The sequence below is a fragment of the Bufo bufo genome, chromosome 1 (genome assembly GCF_905171765.1).
Source record: "Bufo bufo chromosome 1, aBufBuf1.1, whole genome shotgun sequence".
Taxonomy (NCBI): Eukaryota; Metazoa; Chordata; class Amphibia; order Anura; family Bufonidae; genus Bufo; species Bufo bufo.
The window spans coordinates 217555558-217580719 of NC_053389.1; the positions used below are offsets into that span (position 1 = coordinate 217555558).

At 41.7% G+C, this 25162-nt stretch overlaps 1 protein-coding gene across 9 annotated transcripts in view; it reads right to left on the reverse strand.

The window, feature by feature from the left end:
- Positions 1 to 6032: 6032 nt before the first annotated feature.
- EPS8 (epidermal growth factor receptor pathway substrate 8) overlaps positions 6033 to 25162 on the reverse strand; it is a 145083-nt gene continuing 125953 nt past the window's right edge. For all 9 annotated transcript variants that reach the window (XM_040435171.1, XM_040435194.1, XM_040435239.1 and 6 more), the window contains 4 exons: positions 9585 to 9795; positions 8105 to 8285; positions 7400 to 7529; positions 6033 to 6659 (listed from right to left, as the gene is read on the reverse strand). In XM_040435171.1, the coding sequence (XP_040291105.1) occupies positions 6546 to 6659; positions 7400 to 7529; positions 8105 to 8285; positions 9585 to 9795 (636 nt within the window). In that variant the 3' untranslated portion in view covers positions 6033 to 6545. The remainder of the gene's footprint in view (positions 6660 to 7399; positions 7530 to 8104; positions 8286 to 9584; positions 9796 to 25162) is intronic.

Genomic DNA, 25162 nt, shown 5'->3' on the forward strand with positions numbered 1-25162 from the left:
TCACTTCAGTACACTTTTGGTTTGCCCCTATGCACCTTGGATCTATGATATGGGGTCAACCTGTATGGAGGCGTGTTCTCCCAACACGTCGCATGGAGGGGAGGAGGTGTGAACGAAGTCTGTCTCAGCATCCCTCATGATATACCATTTTATATTCGAATGAAGTAAAGAAATAAAAGAAACATAAGGTTTTGTACCACTTGTGAGTATGACTTCAATTGCTCACTCACATACAGTATTGGCACAATGAGGTAAAAAGCACACACAAGTCTCCAAGTTTGAAAGACCCTAGATGCAGAATGCAATACCATCTGACTTCTTTCCATTTTCCCCTCCCATCCTTTTTGTACACTCCTCATATAGCTAACAGGAGACATCAGCCATGGTTTTCCCTTGGTCGAGGCAGGTTTATTTTGTTTTATAGACCTGCTCGACCCATCCACTGGGGAGATTTCTTTATGGGATAAAATTGTCGATATATGGTCCTTGCCTTCATCAGCAATGTTTTCATATCACCAAATTAGGCACTGCTGTCAGACTTCTATAGGGTCTTTATAGCTACCTTCCCTGACTCCTTTTGAAAAGATGTGTTTAAAAGGTCCCTGAGCTAAAGGCCTCAAATCCCAAATTTACACGCTTCTTAAACACACATGAATACCCTCCTGACCAGAAGCATCAATACATGCTGCACTGGGAGAAATGGATGGGTAGAGAAAGAACACTTGAATCCTGGAAAGTAATATGGTCACAAGCACTTAAAATCTCCCTATGTACTAGCTTTAAGAGAATCAAATATTGACATCATGATACCATCCAAGTCATGGCTGCAAGTGTTTGCACCCCTTAAGTTCTTCCAGAAAAATGAGGTATTTCTCCCAGAAAGTTATTGCAAATCACACATTTATTTTCTTTGTGTGTATTGGAACACAAAAACAGAAAAAAAAGGAAAATTGGACATAAATTTCGCACAGGACTCCAAAAATGGGCCAGACAAAATTTTTGCCACCTTTATAAAATTGTGGGTAAACAACTTTGTTTCAAGCATGTGATGCTCGTTCAAACTCACCTGTGGCAAGTAACAGGTGTGGGTAATATAAAAATCATACCTGGAATCAGATAAAAAGAGAAGTCGATTCAATCTTTGCATTGTGTGTCTGTGTGTGCCACACTAAGCATGGAGAACAGAAAGAAGAGAACTGTCTGAGGACTTGAGAACCAAAATTGTTGAAAAATATTAACAATCTAAGGCTACTTTCACACTAGCGTTCAGAGCGGGTCCGTCTGATGTTTCATCAGACGGATCCGCTCCTATAATGCAGACGTTTGTATCCGTTCAGAACGGATCCGTCTGCATTATAACTTTATAAGTGTGAAAGTAGCCTGAACGGATCCGTCCAGACTTTACATTGAAAGTCAACGGGGGCGGATCCGTTTGAAGATTGAGCCATATTGTGTCATCTTCAAACGGATCCGTCCCCATTGACTTACATTGTAAGTCTGGACGGATCCGCTTGCCTCCGCGCGGCCAGGCGGACACCCGAACGCTGCAAGCAACGTTCAGGTGTCCGCCTGCTGAGCGGAGCGGAGGCTGAATGCCGCCAGACTGATGCATTCTGAGCGGATCCGCCTCCACTCAGAATGCATTAGGGCTGGACGGATGCGTTAGGGGCCGCTTGTGAGCCCCTTCAAACGGAGCTCACAAGCGGAGCCCCGAACGCTAGTGTGAAAGTAGCCTAAAGGTTACAAGTCCATCTCCAGAGATCTTGATGTTTCTTTGTCCATGGTGCACAACATAATCAAAAAGTTTGCAACCCATGGCACTGTAGGTAATCCTTCTGGACAGAAGAAACAAATTGACGACAGATTGCAACGCAGTATAGTCCGGATGGTGGATAAGCAGCTCCAACCAAGTTTCAAAGAGATTCAAGCTGTCCTGCAGGCACAGGGTGCATCAGTGTCAGCGTGAACTATCCATCGACATTTGAATTAAATGCTATGGCAGGAGACCCAGGAGGACCCCACTGAGACATAAAGCTAGATTGCAGTTTGCCAAAATGTACATGAGTAAGCCAAAATCCTTCAGGGAACGTCTTGTGGACAGATAAGACCAAGATAGAGCTTCTTGGTAAAGCACATCATTCTACTGTTCACCAAAAATAGAATGAGGCCTAAAAAGAAAAGAACACAGTACCTACAGTAAAATATGGTGGAGGTTTAAAGAGGTTTTGGGGTTGTTTTGCTGCCTCTGGCAATATGTGCCTTGACTGTGTACAAGGCATCATGAAATCTTAAGATTACCAAAGGATTTTGGGTCACAATATGGGGCCCAGTATCAGAAAGCTGGGTTTGTGTCCTAGGACAGGATACAAACCCAGCAGGACAATGTCACCAACCATATTTCAAGAAGCACCCAACAATGGATGGGAACAAAGCGCTGGAGAGTTTTTAAGTGGACAGCAAGGAATCCGGATCTAAATCCCATTGAACACCTGTGGAGAGATCTTAAAATTGCTGTTGGGAGAAGGCACCCTTCAAATATGAGAGACCTTGAGCAATTGATTTCAGTTATTTCTTCCAAAGGGTGTGCAACCAAATATTAAGTTGAGGGTGCCAGTAAATTTGTCCAGCAAATTTTTGGAGTTTTGCGTGAAATTACATAATTTTTGCTTTTTTTCCTCCGATTTTTGTGTTGTTCCAGTACACACAAAGGGAATAAATGTGTATAACCAAAGTGTAATTGCAATAATTTTCTGGGAGAAATACTTTTCTGTAAAAATGTCAGGGGTGCGAACACTTGCGGTCATGACTTGTATATTGGTCGTGCCCATTGATTGTTCAATTTTGGGTGGAGGTGGTATCATTGCCAAGTTCACTCCTCCATCGATAGAGCTTAACTTTTACTTTTGTTGTCAATATGCCTTCGAAAGGGATGCTCTTTCACATCTTAATGACTGCTAAATGTCTTATTGCATTGCTTTGGAAGAGACCAACTGCACCATCGAAACCGGACTTCTATACCCGAATCAAAGATTTTAGAACCACAAGGTTTGGGATTCATGGGACTCATTTGATGCCACCTAGTGGTTGTGATGCTATACTTGAATACTTCTGCACTAGATGTATTACTGTACACGAAGCTGTGGAGAGAAGGCAGTTTCTTTTCTTTATTGTTTATATAGATTACGGTTTTATTTCTACTTTGCAATGCCTTATCCTTGTATAATAATTTTATAAATAAAAAAAACGCATCAGTGTGTCCAAAAATGCCCATACAGGAAAAAAATTATTGTAAATGGCCAATATGCAATTTTTTCATCACTTGACCTCCCCCCACAAATTTAATAAAAGTAATCAAAAAGGCATACACACTCCAAAATCACATCACTGAAAAGTACAACTCAACAACAAATGAGCCCTTACACAGCTCCGTAGAAGTAACTATAAAAAAAAAAAGAAAAAAAAAAAAAGCCTATGGGGGTCAGAATATAGCAATGAGATAAAAAAAAAAAAAATTTCAGTATTAAAATACAAGAAAAACTATACACATGTGGTTTCCTTGTAATCGTACTGAAATGGAAAAACAAAAGCACAAGTCCGTTGTACCGTATAGTGAACTGCAGTAAAAACAAGGCCTACAATACTGTGGCAGAATTGCATTTTTTTCCAATATCAACCCACTTTGGATTTTTGTTCCAGCTTCCCACGACATCCTATGCAATATTAAATGGTGCCAATAGAAAGTACAACTTGTCCAGCAAAAATCAAGCCCTCATATGGCTATGTAAACAAAAAATAATAATTTATGGCTCCAAGAAGGCAGGGACTAAAAAAACGAAAATGCAACTGCCTCAATAAATTTGTTGCATCTCTAGCAATCCGTGTGCCAGAAACTCACTTGAGCTATAACTCAGTTTCTGGCGTAAGTTATAGTAAATCCAGCAGGCAGAGTCAAGCCCCACCGCTTTAACACCACTTTAGAAAAGTGGCAAGCAGCCTAAAAATCTGCAAATTATGGGGCAAATATGACATGCACTATAATTAGCGACTTACCGTACAATAGTTGTGTAAAAACTTTCATAAATGTCCCCCACTTTCTTTTACCTTAGAAGTTACATTATTTATCCAAACTAGGGAACTTGACATATTAATGCTGCTGACGCGGCTCCTGCATTCTCAGAGCTACCCCATCAGCCACACAGTAGCAGTTTATTCCCAAGCTTAACCCTCTTGTGTATTTATGTGCCAACAAAGGGATTATACTGGGAGAAGCGCATTGATGTGTTTTTGAATGGCCAAGTCAGAGTCTTGATCTTAAAGGGGATGCCAGTTTTTGGTTTAACTTTTTAAAATATGTTAACCCCAGCCTGGTCTCTGCCGCTTCTTTCACTGGTCTTCCTGTCCCATTCTGTAAACTTTTTGATGGATGTGGTCAAGTACATCGTCGCAACCAATGACCGACACAGTGGTGACATACCCCCCCCCAAGCACCATGTGATCCTGCAGTGAGCTGCTGCCTTGAGGACACATCGCAGTTGAGACTAATCATTGAAATATAAAAAAGTAAAAACAAACAAAAAAACGACCCCTTTAACTGTATAGAGATGCTGTGGCATGACCTAAAGTGGTCTGTGCACATAAGGCATCCCAAAAATATTCATGAACCAAAACGATGATTGAGGTGTCCACACCAAAGATAATTTCGCCCCGGTGATCTGCAGCACCTTTACATGGGCAGATTATCGGGAATGAATGTTTGTAGGAATGTTTGTTCCCGATAATTGGGCGGTGTAATTGTTCCTTTAGAGCAGGCATCCTCAAACTGCAGCCCTCCAGCTGTCGCAAAACTACAACTCCCAGCATGCCCGAACAGCCTACAGGTATCAGCCTACAGCAAGGCATTGTGGGAGTTGCAGTTTTACAACAGCTGGAGGGCCGCGGTTTGAGGATGCCTGCTTTAGAGCGTGTTCGTCTTGTGACTTCCATAACAATCAGACCACAGTCAGAAATCCAGATAATTCCATAAGGTTCACTTACTTTTTCTTGCAGCTGTATTCCAAGAACAATTAGGGGAGAGGATTACTGGTATACATGAGAAGACGATCAAAAGGAAAGAAAAATAACTGCCAGTTCTCCTCCTGGAGATGGAGATAATGAGTCTGCTTATTCCTGTGCATATTTAGGCTAGGGCCACACAGTGAACTTGGGCATGAAAGGTGTCACGCAAACAGGGATCGCAAAAATTTATTGCCGCAACAGCAGAATCACTAAATATCCAGCAGGGGTGGATTTTTTGTGATTCTGGGGTCACAGTCACAGCAAACATGGGAGTCTTGCTGCGACGCCATTTATTTTTATGGCTGCCCTGCAAGTCGCACCCAAGATTGCCACTCACACAACTAAAGCTCACTGTGTAGCAGTGCAGCCACTGAATTGAATGTAGTTGCAGCGCAACTTGCAAGTTGCCATGAGCCCAGAACAAAAAAATAAATAAAAAATCCAATTGTTTTTCTTTGCGATTCTGGGGTCACGACAACTAGTGTGTCATGTAGTGAGCCCACTCAATGGATACACTGCTACACAGCAATCTTTGATTGTGAGACAGGTGCCGCGGTGAAGATCTCCATGTAGCCTAGCCTAATGTGGACTGAGACCTGGGGTAACAATGATCAGATATCTTGTACCTGTGGCTAGCGCTGTCATCTCAAGCACATGGAGATTATTGTATGGTGCACGTGAGGTCCTATTCCTTTTAGCAGCCATTTTTATCCTGGAGAACATGTGCAATTTAAACGCTTGAGCTACATAAACTCAATAATAATCAATAATATCTGCACCCATGTCTCTACACAACACCTACCCATCCACATCTGCACCAACATCTATATTTGCACAACACCTGTCTATAGCAACATGCGCACACCTTCTCTATGTTCGCATCCATGTCTTTACAGCCACACACAAGCCTTTTCATCACATGATGATTTGTTGTTATAGTTACATAAGACACATGAAGATCAGGTCAGTAAAAACACTTTACTCATCAAAAACCTCAGAAAAATAATTTATATTTATAATTTACTCAATAACGATCTAAACCTTTATTCATAGAAGACAAATTTACAAGGAATACAAACATGGCTCCAACTTTCCAGACTGTTCCTGCAATGACAAAGCCACGTAAAATGGCAGAACGTCTAATACTGCAGCAGACACAAGAGAGGACAGACCTGGCCATCTTCAAAGAAGCTTCTATTTTCATCATAGTATTCAATACTATGGAGGCCCCATTGTTCAGATCCACCTGCATCAGTCATTGATCTTCAGCAGACAAACCCCCCACCCACAGGGTAGAAGGAGACCTAAGCCTCTTGTTTACCAATATGGACCTATCAGGTAGATCAGGTTGGAATGTGCCAACTCCCCTTCAAGAAATGATCATCTGTCTGGAGAATCAAACAAACAAGGAAAATGTGACCATGAAACGAGTCCAGCAACCAAACTGTGCAACTAAATTGGCAACATGAAGGAATTAAAAATGCAGAAAGTTAGTGATTGTTTCCTTCATCAAAAGATTCCACCCCGGAATCAATGGCAGCAGCATTAATCTTCTCTTGGCGCTTTCTCATAATTTCCAACAGCTCGGAACTTCCATTCCCTTCCTGGAATAGAGGAGGATGAGAGTTTACTCCAGATAAGTCCTATAGTTACAGGCTCGTCATTGGCCATGAAACAAAGAATATTTTTTGCTACATCACCAGTAGTTTAAATGGTATATATTCAAAAAACTAACCAACCACTGTGGTCTGTACTGGGGCCAGTAATATGAATATGTCCAAGCAAATCACCTGTATTTTTCCATCTAGCAACCAAGACTTACCGTTAAGAAAGGTGCAGTGCCTGAAGGAAACAGTTTAATACTGTAAACGCTTCCAAGTGCTGTAGAGACCAGAATGTTCTGTATTGGGAGACACTGAAGACCACAAGGTCTGGTACTGAGAGCAGTGGAGAGCAAAAGTACCTGTACTAGGAGCAGTGGGAGCACAAGAACCTGCACCAAGGCCACTGAATACCACAAGGTTCTGAACTGGGAGCAGTGGAGAGCAAAATAACCTGTACAAAGAGTAATGGGGACTACAAGGACCTGTACCAAGGCCACTGAAGACCACAAAGTTCTGTACCAAGGCTACTGAAGACCACAAAGTTCTGAACTGGGAGCAGTGGAGAGGAAAAGGACCTGTACTAGGAGTAGGGGGGGGGGGGGGCAGAAGGACCTGTACCAGGCTACCATATCCAATGTGTATAGCCAGCTCAAGCCATGCTCTACTGCAATAAAAAGCTCTCAATATAAGAGGAATGTAAATATCTATCAATGAGTACATGTTCTAGACACACATTTTACCTGCAGAGCTGCTTTCTGCAGCATCACCTGATTGTAGACTCTAGGCCCCTCCGGACAGACGGTCTTTAACTCGTCTTTTGTGAGTGAGAAGAGCTGCGCTCCGGTTAACACTCCCAGACAATCAATGGTTCTGTAAAGCAGGGGACACATGTGAATGGGATTACAGGCACTATAGGCCCCCTCACACATTAGTGATTGTCTACCGAACCCGCTGTTTCCAGTAGGTTCATCCGACAGTTTAATGTGTGTGGGGAGCTCCTGACAGATTATGTTTGGGGGTGTGGAGGATTGGGCAAAGTAAATGCCCAATTCACCAGATCCAGCGTTTTTCTTCCTTCTTCCCAATAAATACACATACACATTCAGCCGACATTCTAAACCTTCTTGACTGTCAGGACCAGGTTCCTGTATAGTTCTCTTGTGTAGCCCTATCAATCAAGCAGAGGCAGTGGCTGGCAAAGAAAGAAGGAGGAGCAAGGGTGCACAAAGTGGTTTTGGCCTACCCTAAGTGCACTTAGGCCTCATTTATATATGGATTAAAAGTACTTTTTCTCCAGAATAAAGCAATGGATCGCTAAGTGAAAGGTATCATTACATTCATTTCCTGGGGGCAGGCTCCCTTTAGGCTTTATTTCCAGTTGCCTGTGTCTCAACTTTTCCTCACTAATAAGCAAATGAAGCTGCATTAAAACAATAGGGACATACACAGAACTGAATCCCTTTGCAAGCAGCCATGTTTTCACATCCAAAGCAGATGAACTGTAGGATATATTGACAGCAGGTGAATTTTGCCGAGGGACAGTGAATTTTTTCTGTGCTGCACTGCGTCCGATGGTTAGTCTATGAACTAATTCATCCTGAACTTCTTCCATCTGAGACTTTCTCCCTAGAGAAGAAAACAAAACGTATCATAAAAAGTCTCTAAAACTACTAAGGTAAGCAACTATCAATCAGGAGCCAGCATATGGAAGATAGGTTATCACCTGCAGTGAGCACCATCTGCAAGGCTGGGGAATAGGTTGTCACCATTTCACCTTGAAGTTACTCTCGTCTCATGGATAGTTCTGTCACAGTTCAACATCTGATGCCATGATCTGATATACATATGATAACTACAGTGATCTTCTACAGGATCCTGACCCACATGATAATATGCTGCATAGACAGACTGGTGTCCGGAAGGGGATCTAATTGACACCCTTAGGTCAGCTCTGCGCCCTCAGCACCAAATCATAAAGAAAAACCTCTGAGATTAACAGTTAAATTTTTTTTTTTTATTAATCTGATTTAGTGCAGGTCTACAGCAGATAAACACTTGGACAGTCTCATCTACATAGAGTTAGTATCATTCATGAAATTTCTGTCTGTAGAAGAAAACTAATGATTGCAAGCTATATGATGTATTGCCTGGATAGTGCAGACATATTTGAGGCGAACCCTTCCTTATATAGGGACAGCTATATTAGAGGCACATACTTCCTTCCAGTATTGTCTGTATAGGGGAGGCCATAATGGAAGCACAGTGAAAGTCTGTGTATAGACAGTGAAGCCAGGGTTATGAGGTTTATTGGGAGTCAATTGAACGAGAAATGTCACACATTAGTCCCAGGAAGTAATGGAGTACAACGTTTCTCCCAAGGACCAGAGAGACAGAGTGGTTCATACAGAGACATACGTGTGAATAGTGTTACTTCTTTGCCTTATTTAGGCCTCCAACAGTACAATAGAACAGTCATTAACACGTCCACCTGCTGCTAACACTTCCCAGTCTACAAAGCAAAGCTGAAAAGTAAGCTGCAGAAAACAGGAACTGGAAGCCTATTTGGACTACTATCATGGCCAATGTAAAAACTGTAACGTTTCTAGATGCTTATAGGGAGTCATAAAATAATGGAATACTGTTTAAATTAAAAACCTAATTTAAATATTCAGTAATTTTCTGATTATTTGTCCCTGTTAAGATAGAAGCACTAACATGCTGGTTATTGAAACTGCTGTTCTTAGAAGGAAGTGTATGATGGCTCATCTGTGTCTTCTAGTTTCACCTCCAAACTTTTCTATACCATTCCGTATTATGCTGAGTATAACCTCTACACCACAGTGTACAATATACAGTATAACCCCTGCACCACACCATATGCTATACATTTATAGTATAAACACTATGAAATACACGAGAACTTACAATCACTTGGCTTGGCCCCTTGGGGATCTCGTACTCCATTTCCCCCACTTTCACTGGAAGTGCTGCTTTGTCGGCTAACAAGATTTCCTGATGGATATGACCTTGATACAGGTATGGATATTCCTGGAGGGGCAGGAACTGGAGTTGGAGGGGGGCTGGGCGCAGTCACATTTGACTCTATCTGCCTTGCAATAAACTCAGATTTTTGTTTCTAGAAACACAAAAATGTATCATTAAATATAGCTTAACATACAGAGATCTTCACCTTCTCAATCATCTGCATTTCTATCATGCCCATTATCTTTTTTCAATCATTACTATAAAAATCACCTTTTCAATCACCCTTATATCATCTGCTTATTTACATCAACATATTTAAAAGGGGTTCTCCAGGAATAAAAAATAAATAAAAAATACTTCAATATTTATAATAAATATATTTACAAATACCTTTTATTACTTAGAGGGGCTTTGTTTGTTTTGTCTAGGGAGCAATCATTAGGAGAAATAAAATGGCAGCCGTCCTATCAGTATACATAAAACCTGTCCTAATCACACAGGAGGACAAGTTACTTCACCACAATGAGCCATAGTGCTGCCTCATCCTCCTCTCAGATTGTCAGGAATCAGGAGTCTGAATACAGGGTGAGGTGTGGCTAATGAGCAGCAGCACTTGTATGCAGTCTCCATTACCACAGCCTGTCCTGTGCATCCTCTCTCTACTTCATGTCTCCTCATGAACTAAATTCCCCAGAGATTGTAACTTGTCCTCATGTGTTATTAGAAAAGGTTTTGTGTGAACTAATGGGACAACGGCCATTTTGTTTCCCCTGATGATTGCTCCCCAGACAAAACGAGCCATTATAAATAATGAAAGGTATTTGAGAATATATTTACAATAAAGTAATTAAGTATTTTCATAATTCCCGGAGAACCCCTTTAATGTAAATGCTTTACCGGTCACATGACACACTACAGTGAGAGCCTCATGTGGCAAATCATCATTTGACAATATTAAAAAGAGACAGAAAATGAGGAAAACCACAACATGGGACAGGAGCTGCGGCTGTATCTGTGCTCCTGCAGATGTTCTGGACAGATACACTACCTTTATCAGCTGAATCACAAGCCATAACAATGTTTATAAGTGAGGGATGGGAGTGGTAATTAACTTTAAATGATGGGAGTTATGTCAGAACTGAGGAAGCTAGATACAATGAACGTGTTCTGTGTTCTCAGCTGTATTTTAGGTTTTCCTTGCCTGTAATAATGATGTTAAGGTCCTCAGTAGATGCTCTGGTTGTGAAGTTGGAGATCCTCAGTAGATGCTCTGGCTCAGAAAAGCGATATTCTTAGTAGATGCTCTGGTGGGAAGAAATGTAATTGTTCAGATGTTCTGGTTGTGAGAAGTGATGTGCTCAGTAGATTCTCAGGTTGTAAGAAGTAGTGTGTTCAGTAGATGCTCAGGGTGTGAGAAGTAATGTGCTCAGTAGATGCTCAGGTTGGGATAAAGTGATGTTCTTGGTAGATCCTCTAGTTGGAAAAACTGATGCCCTAGGAAGATTCTCCAGTTAGTAGGAATGTAGATGTTCAGAAAACGGACAGATTGGAAGAAGTGGTGTCCTCAGAAGATGCTCTGATTGGGAGAAATGTAGTTGCCTAGTATATCCTCTAGTTTGGACAGTTTTGTCTGCAGTAGATGCTCTGGTTGTAAGTAGTAAAATCTTCAGTATATGCTCTGGCTGGGAAAAGGGATATCCTTAGTAGGTTCTCTGGTGGGGAGAAATGTAGTTGATCAGATGATGTTCTAATTGTGAGAAGTGAAGTGCGGTTGGGTAAAATTTTGTCCACTGGTATAAGAATCCTCATAGTATTTACTATAGGATGTCTGTGTAGTTGTATTAATTCTTGCCAGTTCTGTCCAGTTTCTCAAGTGTACAATATTCCTGGAGCTAATCAGAACAGTAGAAATAAATCCAGCCGCAGGCTCAGGATAAATTCCAATTTCTTCATTATAAAATCCATAGGCTGACCAGACAGGCAAGGTCTACACGTTTCGACTGTACGTTTTAATCATGACCACATTGTGTTATCACATACTCTGGTTTAAAACTCCTCTTTTGCCATGAGGCACGCCCCCAGCCAGGTGCTGAATAATAATCAGCTCCAAGCTAGAGCTGCCTCCAATGGCTTTCTTAAAATGCATGCAAAATGCTACTCAAATATAACAACAAAAAACGAAAAAACAAAAGTGGAGCGAGTCAGTACTCATAGATGAAATCATCAATTATTCATACCCTTTGGATTTCTCGTGTTCAGTGTAAAAATCCAGAAACAGCAATTTCAATATTTAGTTGTTTTTACAAAAAATAATAATTTGTGTCTCCACATTCCCGGAAGCAGAAAATTTTATTTACCTGTGTGGAGGCTTGTTTTTTTTGTAGGACAATTTGTAGTTTTCATTGGTACCATTTTTTATTGCTTTTCGTAGGTAAACACATTCCTGGAATTGTTTTATAGCTTTATTTTTACATTGTTTTCTGTGACCTATAAATGTATTAAAGGGATTGGCTCATTTTGGATATTCTTGGCATATTACTAGGATATGTCCCCAATATCTGATAGGTGTGGGTCCCACCTCTAATATACCTATACTTAGAACGAAGCCCGCAAAATGCCAGTGGGCGCACAGTACATGCGCGCCCGTCCTCATTCATTTCTATGGAAGTCTCATTCAAATGAATGAAAAAAGCACTGTGCAAGCGTGGCCACCGCTCCATTCACTTTTATGGGTCTTACGGAAATAGCCAAGCCGGCACAACTATTTTTTGCAGTTCCATAGAAAATTAATAGAGGGTAGCCACGCATGCGTGGTGCGCCCTCTGGCACTTTGAGGTGGGAGCCATGCCTATCAGACATTGGGGGCATATCTTAGCAATATACTCCAAATGTCCAAGATGGGAATACGCCTTAAGTATACTATGGTTGGTTATAGACACAACGTATCTAGGGTTGCCACCTTTCCCTACAAAAATACCAATGTTTTTTTAATACTTTGAGTTTTGTGGGGTTCTTTTTTTTTTGCAAAAATCGTTTTATCCCATGTAGCCAAAGCCAGGAAAAATACCTTACAGCTATTTTATTGCTACCCCTCTGTGCCATCCAGCCCTATGCAGGAGCCAGGCTCTCTCTAGTGACGGTGGTCTAGTTTAAAAGCTTTCTCTCACTGTTAGCTGCCATAAAACTGGATATACACAGTCTTTGGAAATCAAGTGAGGAATGAGTGCAGCAGATTTCTGCAGCTTTCACTGGGACCAGGTTCTAATACCAGTATCAGCGGTTTTATAGTAGCTAGAACCATGAATCCTTGTCTTGTTTTAAAGCCATGTCCAGGTCACATGTGTAGCTGCCACACAGCCTGAGATATTAAGGGTTAAAGCAGAATTCCCCTTCGGCCTGCTACCTGAATTCTGCTTGGGCTAAACTATTATTTTTTATTGGAAAAATTTGACTTTTTGGTACTTTCGTCCACTTGCAGCACTTTATAAAAAACCTGACATTTATAATGATTTATGCCAGGAAACCGATAGCTGATAGGCTCACATGTGCTGGCCTTAGCGCTAACGTGTCACCACATGACCCAGCACTGCTAAGGCTAGAGAATGGCTGCAGCAACGCATATTACCCCATCCAGATGCGTACAGGCCTGGGGCCGGACACATCCCTGAGAGAAGCCCTTGTGCTAAAAAATGATCTGCTGGGAGTGTGGTACTGGATTTCTTTGTTTTGGTAAGCTGCAGTACTGGAAATACATAAGGACGGAGCAATGTTTTTTTGCTCTTTTATTGTCACATACCAAAAGTCATACCATCTATGTCGCTGTTTAGGTTTTTTTTGTGGGATGAGTTGTATTTTTCAATAGCATATTTTTGTTTAAAACAGCAGAAACCCCGGGCACCATCTTTAAAGTCCCGACTTCTGCCTTGCATGTACGACGGCTGTTGGAAAGGTGTTTAAGCACAAGCATTCTTTTTTTCGGTTGACGGAGCTGTATGGGGCTTAAAGCTACTTTCACACTAGCGTTTTGGCTTTCCGTTTGCGAGATCCGTTCAGGGCTTTCAAAAGCAGTCCAAAACGGATCAGTTTTCTGAATGGAAAAGGATCAGTTCAGAATGCATCAGTTTGCCTCCATTCAGTCACCATTCCGCTCTGGAGGCGGACACTAAAACGCTGCCTGCAGCGTTTTGCTGTCCGCCTGACAAAGCGAAGCCAAACGGATCCGTCCTGGAACACAATGTAAGTCAATGGGGACGGATCAGTTTTCTCTGACACAATAGAAAAAACTGATCTGCTCCCCCTTGACGTTCAATGGTGTTCAAGACGGATCAGTCATGGCTATAGAAGACATAATACAATTGGATCTGTTCATGACGGATGCATGCGGTTATATTATTGTAACGGAAGCGTTTTTGCAGATCCATGTCGGATCCACAAAAACAGCTAGTGTGAAAGTAGCCTTATTTTTTCACAGGAAGAACAGTAGTTTTCAGGGGTACAATTTTGAGGTACATATCACTTTTCATTCTATGTTTTGGAAGATCAGAAGTGATTTTGGGAGGATTTTTTGTAAACTTTCATCACCTAAAGACACTGAACATGTCTGCCTGTACATGGCAGGACTGGGAGGCCACTGTTAGGCCTTTGGATACCTTAGCATGGTTTTTGAAAAACAGATATTCTGCCTTCCACAATGTTCTTTTCAATTGAAAAATCAACCGTGTGAACATATCCTTACAGTGCAGTTATCAGAGCTGTGTCTTGTAAGGGCTAGTTCACGAAGTGAACTTTGCAAAGGCAAAATCTGCCACGTATACAGTTTTTTCCCCCTGTAGTTTTACAGTTTGAATGTTCCGGACCGGCTTGCTATTTAGCCCCAATGAGTCATGTTACACTGTGACTATTAACTCTACCCGGTTTCCATGTGTATACCGCGCCATGAAAGGACATGTTCTTGTCATGGTCGTGGCTATAAACCGCAGCCTGATGAAGCGGAGCATGGCCTCGCACCGAAAACAATGGCATCCAAATACAACATGGCTGTCGGCAGCTTTTTGTCGCGGAATCCTGCCAGCAAAAGACTCCGTGTGAATAGGGTGCAACAAGTCTGACACCTGTTTGTTTACTGCCAGAGGATTAGAATCTCTGCCAGTCATGTGAGAGACCATGAAGGTTCCTATTGCATGACAGAATGCAAAGATCTTGTAGAAACACAATTCTCACAACCAGAACACCTAATGAGGACCTCAATGCCCTGATTTCGAGGAGGAAGATTTCAGACAAGGAAAACCTGACGTAGAGCTGACACTTCAGAGAACAAACTCAATGTTGATTTTTCACCTATCATCAGATCCATGTTCGAGCTTCCTCTCATTCCTCAGTTTTATGGGCAGTGTTGTAGCATTTGCTTTCCTTTGTCACTGATCTGTAAGATTTGCCTCCCTTTGTAGTGACCTGAAGGACGCACATCTACAGGACTCATTCCCTCATTTGCTAACACAGAAAAACAACAGCTTCATTCATCTTGATTTCTTCTCGACTTCCTAGGCTCCAGACAACATTGCAACCCTAGATGGTGACTGGAGGAAAAGCCAATACACAAATACTGTATGTATGTAAGTGTTTGAGCCAAGAGGGTCATCAACAGCCAGGAAGTGGCCCAGTAATACTGTAAGGTTCATCCGTCACATGCTCAACGTATGAACGTTCCTGTCAGAGTCACAGCTCATTGGAAATTCATTCATGTGTAAGAAAAAGAAATGGCCATCTATTAGTAAGCCACCATGTAGTCAGAGGCATAAAGGAAGAAACACACACAGAAGAGCACATGAAGCCTGCTGGGTACCTCGGACAGCTCTCCCAGTAATTGCTGCCAGTAAAGAGAGAATCTGTAGTTAGACACTTTATACAATGAGGGAGTGACACCACACAGGGACACACTGCAAAAGACCTATGGGAACGCCGGGATTCAGATCTAATCCTTGCAGTCATACAGACCTAGCTCTAGACCTTGGGACCCAGCAGCAGACACAGAGATAAAGGAGCTTCCCTGAAATGATTCCTCTGGTCTAGGGTACTTGTCTTAAAAGGAATCAGTCACAGTTTTATGCTGTCCTAACCAAGGGCAACAAACTAGGGACAGATCCACTTAACAAAATACTGGGTCACTTTTAATTACCAAAATCTTGTGTTGAACAGCTCCAGTGCATAATGATGAGTCCTGAGTATTAATGAGCTCCTGGCTTACTCTGCCCCCAGCCACTAATTTGGTTGGAAAACACTCAATCAGTGGCAGGTGGCAGGGGGCTGGGAAAGCCAGAAGATCACGAATATCAGGATTCACAGAGATGTGCTGGAGCTCTTAGGACCTAGCAGCATAAAACTGGTGACAGATTCCCTCTAAAGCTCCAGAATTGTGAGATCACTGAATGCTTAAGGTGAAGCTGATGACTGGACAGTGGGACCTGTGTGATCCTAAGAACTGCCCAGAATCAAAGGGGTTACTCAGGAATTACTATTGATGACTAGGGATGAGCCCCTGCTGATCTAATATTGATAACGTATCCAGAGGATAGGTCATCAATAGGGAAAAGCAAATCTATTTTGGATGAAATATACTCTGGAACCGAACCAGAGTTCGGGAATTTTTTTTTTTTTTACAGTAGAAATCAATTTATGAAGTTATTACGTGAAGTCTCGCGAGACTTCACAAAGTAATAACTTTGACTCATCGGAGCCAATACATTCTAATACTGTACGAAGCGCTCGTATTGAAACAAAGTTTTATGCGAATAGACTTCGGATGTTTCATCCAAAGTCAATTCGCTCATCCCTATTGATGACCTATCCTCTGGATAGGTCATCAATATTAGATCAGCAGGGGCTCGACTCCTGGGACCTCTGCTGATCAGCTGTTAGAAGAGCCTGGGCACTCCGTGAGCACTGTGGCCTCTTCCTAGCTCATGTGACATCACTGTACATCGGTCACATGGACTAGTTGCAGCTCACCCCCATTCAAGTAAGTGGGACCAAGCTGCAATACGATGGGAGACAGCTGCTCTCACCAGAGCGCCAGTGATTGCAGAAGCTCCCTGAAACAGATGATGGGCGGGGGTGCAGGGACTCAGACCCCCGCCGATGTGATAGTGATCACCTATCCCGAGGATAGGTCATCCTTATCTTTACCTGGATAACCCCTTTAATGCAGGCCTCTTGCTGTGTCTATGATGTCTATTAGGGTATGGCCACAAGGTCAGAATTTAGCATGCAGTTTTGAAAACCAAAATCAGGTGTGGATCATAAAAAGGAGAAAAAGTATAAAGGAAAGATACGACTTCTCTTTTTAAAATTCACTCCTGCTTTTGGCTTGCACAATTGTATGCAGAAACCTGACTAGTTTTCTTTCCATACAAAGTCTGTTCTAAAGGTGTGGTAAAAAAAATTAATAAAAAAAAATTGTGGTCTATTTCACCTGGTTAGCCCCAAGCCATCCATTCTCTATTCTGAGATGCACACAGTTTATCAGTCCTAGAATTTCTTATATTACTACAGACGAGCAGAAACGTAAATTTATTAGGCCTGATATTAAAGGGAACCGGTTATCAACTTTATGCTGCCCGTACTAACGGCAGTATAATGTAGAGACAGACGAGTTGATTTCAGTGGTCTGTCATTTATAAGTTAAAAGTAAGTGGTTGCCGAGAACCAACATCATAATCGTTGCAGAATGGGTATGGAAAAGAGTCTCTGCCACCTGAGAAGAGTCCTGGTTATTCATAAATTCCTGCTCTCCCTGCCCACCTGGAGATGATCCACAGTCTTCTACCTAGTTTTCTCCCTTTCTGTCTAGGAGGGAACTGCCAATCACCAGCAGATGGGTGAGAGCAGGAGATTATGGATAACACTGACTCTTCTCAGGTAGATTTGACTCTTTTCCAGGCCTGAGCTGCAATGATTATGATGCTGGTTCTCATCAACCACTTACATTTAGCTCATAAATGACACCGCTGAGATCAGCATTTCTGTCACTCTCCTATCTCACTATCCTCAGTGAAGTCAGCATAAAGTTGATGACAGGTTCCCTTTAACATTTTAGAAACTTCACAGGGCTGTGGAGTCGGAGTCATAGTCAAAGCTAGTTTTGGGTATACACTGCGTGCAGAATTATTAGGCAAATGAGTATTTTGACCACATCATCCTCTTTATGCATGTTGTCTTACTCCAAGCTGTATAGGCTCGAAAGCCTACTACCAATTAAGCATATTAGGTGATGTGCATCTCTGTAATGAGAAGGGGTGTGGTCTAATGACATCAACACCCTATATTAGGTGTGCATAATTATTAGGCAACTTCCTTTCCTTTGGCAAAATGGGTCAAAAGAAGGACTTGACAGGCTCAGAAAAGTCAAAAATAGTGAGATATCTTGCAGAGGGATGCAGCACTCTTAAAATTGCAAAGCTTCTGAAGCGTGATCATCGAACAATCAAGCGTTTCATTCAAAATAGTCAACAGGGTCGCAAGAAGCGTGTGGAAAAACCAAGGCGCAAAATAACTGCCCATGAACTGAGAAAAGTCAAGCGTGCAGCTGCCAAGATGCCACTTGCCACCAGTTTGGCCATATTTCAGAGCTGCAACATCACTGGAGTGCCCAAAAGCACAAGGTGTGCAATACTCAGAGACATGGCCAAGGTAAGAAAGGCTGAAAGACGACCACCACTGAACAAGACACACAAGCTGAAACGTCAAGACTGGGCCAAGAAATATCTCAAGACTGATTTTTCTAAGGTTTTATGGACTGATGAAATGAGAGTGAGTCTTGATGGGCCAGATGGATGGGCCCGTGGCTGGATTGGTAAAGGGCAGAGAGCTCCAGTCCAACTCAGACGCCAGCAAGGTGGAGGTGGAGTACTGGTTTGGGCTGGTATCATCAAAGATGAGCTTGTGGGGATTTTCGGGTTGAGGATGGAGTCAAGCTCAACTCCCAGTCCTACTGCCAGTTTCTGGAAGACACCTTCTTCAAGCAGTGGTACAGGAAGAAGTCTGCATCCTTCAAGAAAAACATGATTTTCATGCAGGACAATGCTCCATCACACGCGTCCAAGTACTCCACAGCGTGGCTGGCAAGAAAGGGTATAAAAGAAGAAAATCTAATGACATGGCCTCCTTGTTCACCTGATCTGAACCCCATTGAGAACCTGTGGTCCATCATCAAATGTGAGATTTACAAGGAGGGAAAACAGTACACCTCTCTGAACAGTGTCTGGGAGGCTGTGGTTGCTGCTGCACGCAATGTTGATGGTGAACAGATCAAAACACTGACAGAATCCATGGATGGCAGGCTTTTGAGTGTCCTTGCAAAGAAAGGTGGCTATATTGGTCACTGATTTGTTTTTGTTTTGTTTTTGAATGTCAGAAATGTATATTTGTGAATGTTGAGATGTTATATTGGTTTCACTGGTAAAAATAAATAATTGAAATGGGTATATATTTGTTTTTTGTTAAGTTGCCTAATAATTATGTACAGTAATAGTCACCTGCACACACAGATATCCCCCTAAAATAGCTAAAACTAAAAACAAACTAAAAACTACTTCCAAAAATATTCAGCTTTGATATTAATGAGTTTTTTAGGTTCATTGAGAACATGGTTGTTGTTCAATAATAAAATTAATCCTCAAAAATACAACTTGCCTAATAATTCTGCACTCCCTGTAGTTGGTAAAACTGCACTGACTTCAGCTAAAAAAACATATCTGCTATTAACATTGCATTATTTATTTTTCACCTGCAAAAAAAGAATTAGAGCAGTTTGACCGTTCAACCAAACTAACAGTGCAACATGTTTTGCCACCAACCCAAGTTAGCGTAGGGAAGTTGTTCTCTGCTCTCCAAATAATCCATGAATACTGATGACTCAAGATTGCTGCTCTGTGGTAGCATGGAAATACTTCAGTAACACTAACCATGGCACTCAAAGTAATGTGCAATTATTTAGTTACAGAGTTGACAGTTGAAAAAAAGAGACTATCAAGTTCAACCAAGGGATAGTTGGGGATGTGAATTTTAGGAAAGCGGAGTGAGACTCAGACTTCTACACATTTTCATAAGCATTTATGTTATTTAATTTTAAGAATTAAATCAAAGCCTTTATAACAAAAAAAATATATATAAAAATATGTACTGTTCACCATGTCCTGAGGTAGACTATTCCACAGATTTACAGTTCTTACACTAAAGAATCCTTTAAAGTTAAGTCTCCAGAGGCGTCTTCTCCAGACAGAGGAAGGCCCCCTTGTCTTTTGGGGAGCATTTTACATGGAACAGCTTTCGTCATATTTTTTTGTATGGCTCATTTATATATTTGTATAGGTTAATCATGTCCCCCCCCCCCCCCCCCTTAGACGTCTCTCCATGTACAGTGCATTCGGAAAGTCTTCAGACCCTTTTTCTTCACATTGTGTTATTTGACAGCTTTGTGCTAAAATCGAATAAAATTCTAGTCCCCCGCCCCATAATGAGAAAGTGAAACTAGAATTTTAGAAATTTTTGCTATAATATAAAAATGAAATCTGCGCTGCTCACAACCAGGTGTTTTAGTAAAGCCCATAAACGATCAAATTCACCATTCTACTTCAAATCTCCACAAGTTCTCTTCAACTCCACCTTTAGATACCACCAGTTAAAAGCTTCTTTACCCTCTTAAGGACACAGGGCGTACAGGTAATAGATCTATTGCCCGCTCTCTGACCTGCGATTCCTGTTACGTGATTTATGTGCTCACATGCCCGTGCAATTTAATATATGTCTGTGAAACCACCACCGACTTGAAGACACGATTTAATAACCATTGGTACACCATTAGAAAGAAACGGCTTGATTTACCGGTCTCAAAGCATTTTACAGAGTTTAAACATGCAGAAAGGGACATAAAGTGGTGCATTTTTGATTTTGTACCAATGCCCAGGAGAGGGGGCAAATAGATCTATTCTACTAAAGAAAAGAGAATTACAGTGGATTCACTCACTAAATTCTTCGAAACCGCATGGTCTGAATATTGACTATAAGATTGGAGTGTTGGTATGAGGGATTAGCTTGCCCTTGTTCTGCTTGGATCTAGACCGCTTTTCTTGCGCATTTTTGTGGTTGTCTGTGATGGACAAAGTATATACATATATTCCTTATGAATTTTTTATCTATATATTTGAGTTTAACTTTGCACTTTTATACTCTGCAGATGATGTGTCACGGAGAACAGCGAGGAGAAGACAGAGGTTGACTCAAGAGTACACGTTCAGTTACCATGACAATATGCACATGATTTATATAATCTTTCTTGATAGTTATGCATTTATTCATACATTGCCGGTGAGTCCTTATGGAGGAGAACCCTCTGAATCGATGGTGATATGTGGGATTAGGCTGTGGAATGACCCTGCATTGACGTGCGGGCTTGTGTCTAGTCCATGACCACAGAGGAGGGCTCCATGTCTGTTCAGGATATGGATGCGCTCATCTGGTCCCGTACAGCCATCTCCCTACATTAGTTGCAGATAGCTCATCAATAGAGCTCTGCATCGGGACTCAACAGCCGGTTTGATTTGGTTAGTATGATGTGCGATACGTATGCGATATTCCCTTACTCAATATGGCCGCATGGACATCAAGAACATAGGGCGCAGACGCACAGACACGCTTGTCATCTGATGATTATGAAAGTAGCATACGTCATCCTGACATGCGCACTGTCGCATGGGGCACGCCGAAGCAGGCGATGAGTAGCTGGACAACGCCATACCCCTTGTTTCTCCTCCCTTCTTTCTCCGTTTGATACATCATGCAGTAAGCACTTGTCACTTTAGTCAATTGGAGTACACATGACACACAATCATGCTATTTATAATAATTTATGTATTTGCATTGAGAATCATGGTTGTCTGCAATGTCTTTTGCACATGAAATAGATTTTTATCATGTATTGTAATCACGCTCACATTTGATATGTATCATGTTGATATATTTATTATATGTCACTGTTTATTCTTATGATTGTTTGTTATTTGATTGTAATCGGGCACATTGATTGAGTTTGCTATATATACTGAGCACTTTGCTTGAGGAAGGCTCTAGCACTGAGCCGAAACGTCGCATTGCCTTATGGGTGAATACATTTCTTTTTCATTTTACTACATGGAGTGCTGCCTGCTTTTTCTATTTTTATATACTGGGTTTGCTTATTCCCATTTGGGCTAGGTGCACCCACCTGCTTTTCCACTAGACGGTGCTGCCACACACACACTAGCTGAAGGACACTGCTTCGCTCGGGTATATTTAATCTATTTCATTTAATGTTTGTGTGTGTCGTTAAAAGATATCAACACTATCCACTATAAGGGTCCATTCACACGTCAGTTTTTTCTTTCCTGATCTGTTCCGTTTTTTGCTGAACAGATCTGGACCCATTCATTTTCAATGGGTCCTGGAAAAAAACGGACAGCTCAATGTCTGATTTTTTTCAGGACCCATTGAAAATGAATGGGTCCAGATCTGTTCAGCAAAAAACGGAACAGATCAGGAAAGAAACAACGGACGTGTGAATGGACCCTTACAGTGACATCTACAGCACCCCACCCCCAAAACAGTGACCTTCACAGCCCCCCAACCATTAACACTGACCATCCCCCCCACAGTCCCCAGTCCCTTAAAATTGGACCTCCACCGCAACCCACCCCCTTAACTTTGACCTTTACAGCAGCCTTCCCCTTTAACAGTGACTTTCACAGCATTACACCCCCTTGACAGTGACCTCCACAGGGGCCCGCCCCCTTAACAGTGCCTTTACAGCAATCTGAACCTTAACGCTGACCTCCATAGCGAAACATCCCCTTAACTGTGACCTCCACAGCAGTCCACAGCAGTCTGCCCCTAGGGTGGCCAGAGGTCCAGTTTTAGGCTGGACAGTCCGACTTTCAGACTCCCTTTCCTCCATCTGGTGTAGGGCCTGGATGATCACAAGGATGTCCTTTTGAACAGCTCACTCTCAGAAAGCAGCATTGTGCTGTCTGAGTGTGAGCTGCAGGAAGAAAGTCACCGTCCCTCCCACCCCTACAGCTGACAGAAGTTGATTTTTAACTTCATTTTTTCAATCCCTATCGGCTAATAAGTCAGGGCGTGGCCTAACTAAATCGGAGCATGGCCTAACGGGACCTAGAAGTTGATTTTAACTTCATTTTTTCAATCCCTGTCGGCTAAGGAGTGGGAGGCTGCGTGGCCTAACCGGATCAGGGGCGTGGCTTAGTGGGATCTGGGGGCGGGGTTTTAAGTTAGTCTTTTGAGGGTGTGTCTGGGCTTCTTACTGGATCATTTGAATACCAAATAAACTGGATTTTCAGAGGATAAAAACATCTACTGCTGGAACAAAGGCACATCTTGAAATAAGGTACTAAGTGCTATTAGGCTAAGGCTTTACTTCAATAGCGATTATCCTTGTGACAGATTTCCTTTAAAGCTTTCCTACAGCAGTGAAAATAAATGGATGGGTTGTTATGGAAACCTGGAGTAAAACTGTATGTGGAGGCTGGAGGACCTGCGAGCTTCTATTGGCTAATGCATTTTTTGGGAATCTCTCAGGAACGGTACGTCCTAGAGAGCAGACTCCTGTTCTGAAACCTTCCCGGACACCTGATGTACCTGTGTGCCAAATTTAGTCATTGTAAGGGTCCATTCACACGTCAGTAATTTGCGGACCCTTTCACTTTCAATGGGGCTGGAACGGATGCGAATCCGCATTTTCGGGATCCGCAATTCCGTTCCTGAAAAAAATAGAACATGTCCTATTCTTGTCCGCAATTGCGGACCCGAAAAGGCATTTGCTATTATAGTGTCTGAGTGTATGTGTCTGCTAAAGGAATCTGCACAGTCCCATTTAGGGTCCATTCACACATCCGTAAGTGTTTTGCGAATCCGCAAAACTCTTACGGACGTGTGAATTGGACCCCAAATGCGACGGTGCTGATTCCTTTAGAGAGAGAAAAAAAAAAAAAAAGAAAAAAGAAAAAAAAAATAAGAAAGATATCCTTTATTAAGTGGTGAAGAGAACGAAGGTTTCATTTTCTGGAAGATATTGACAATAGTATTTTTATGTGGCTAGAAAAGAAAGAAGAACTGCAAAAGTTCATCACATTAATGACAATGCAAGGCTACAGAAACCGCTCCAAAGAGAATAGGCAATATAAAGGTAAATACAGTAGTGTCCAAGGTTACTATTGAGGATAATAGGAAACCTCACACGTTCATCAAAAGGAAGTGAATTTGATCTTGGGTACTCTACACCCTCCAGGTTCTGGGTTTAAAACCTTATTTGGCATGAATGTGAGAGGTGGGAGGGACCTCGCTCTTTAGTCAGCTGCCATCTTTCGGTGGTCAATGGATGAAGATTCTCCTTCCCCCTTTTATATAATTTATGACGTCTATGAATGAAAGGGAATCCTGTTTCGGATTGGATGAATTTGTCATGTGACCAGAGGTAGCTTTTAATAGCAGCATTTGAAATTTACTTATTTGTAGGTGGATTATTTAATTGTTTTGCAAATATGTTGATATTTTCATTATTGTAGCAGAAATGTGTATTTTTACTGAAACAATGTGGTGACCTATTGCAGGAAATTGGGCGTGTATATAAAAAGTGATGTGGTGAAAGAGTGTTTTAAAACCCCTGAAACCTAGGTTGGGCTGGTGACTTTATATAGATCTTGGGAGTATAATAAATCCTGTTTAAAGAAACTTTTAACTGGCGGTACTACGATAGTCATGTGTCTTGGCCCTGTTACCTACCAAGAAGAGGCTGGGAAAGCATATCAAAAGGTGGAAGAGAAGTTAAATGGTGAATTTGATCGTTGATCAGACCTTACTGAAATATCTGGTTGTGAGCAGCTCAGAATTTATTTTTATATTATATGACTGTTTGAAGAAGACCTACTTCATTTGATTTCTGCAGCTCTCGATATACAGCGACTCGCAAAGGGTGAACATTTTTATATAGAAATTTTTGCAAATTAATTAAAAAGATAAACTTTCATTTTTGAGATGTCTCTATGCCTTGATTGACGTCCACCTGTGGTAAATTCCGTTGATTGAACATGATTTGGAAACAACCAGTTTATCCCTTTGGATACCAGAGTTTTTTTTGTGTTTTTATTTTTCTTCCCTATTTTCCGTGAGCCATAGCTATTATTTTTTGGTCACATAGCTGTATGAGGGCTTATTTTTTGCGGGACAAGTTGTACTTTCTAATGCCGCCATTAATTATTGCATAAAATGTGGGAAGCGGTAAAAAAAATTCCAAATGGGGTGAAATTGGAAAAAAAAAAACACAATCCCTCCACCATTTTACGGGTTTTGTTCCCACAGCGTTTTGGTTACGGCAAAACTGACCCATGCCCTTTATTCTCTGGGTCAGTACGATTACAACTTACAACGATACCCCATATGTATAGGTTCTTTATGTCTAAATAGTGTAAAAATAA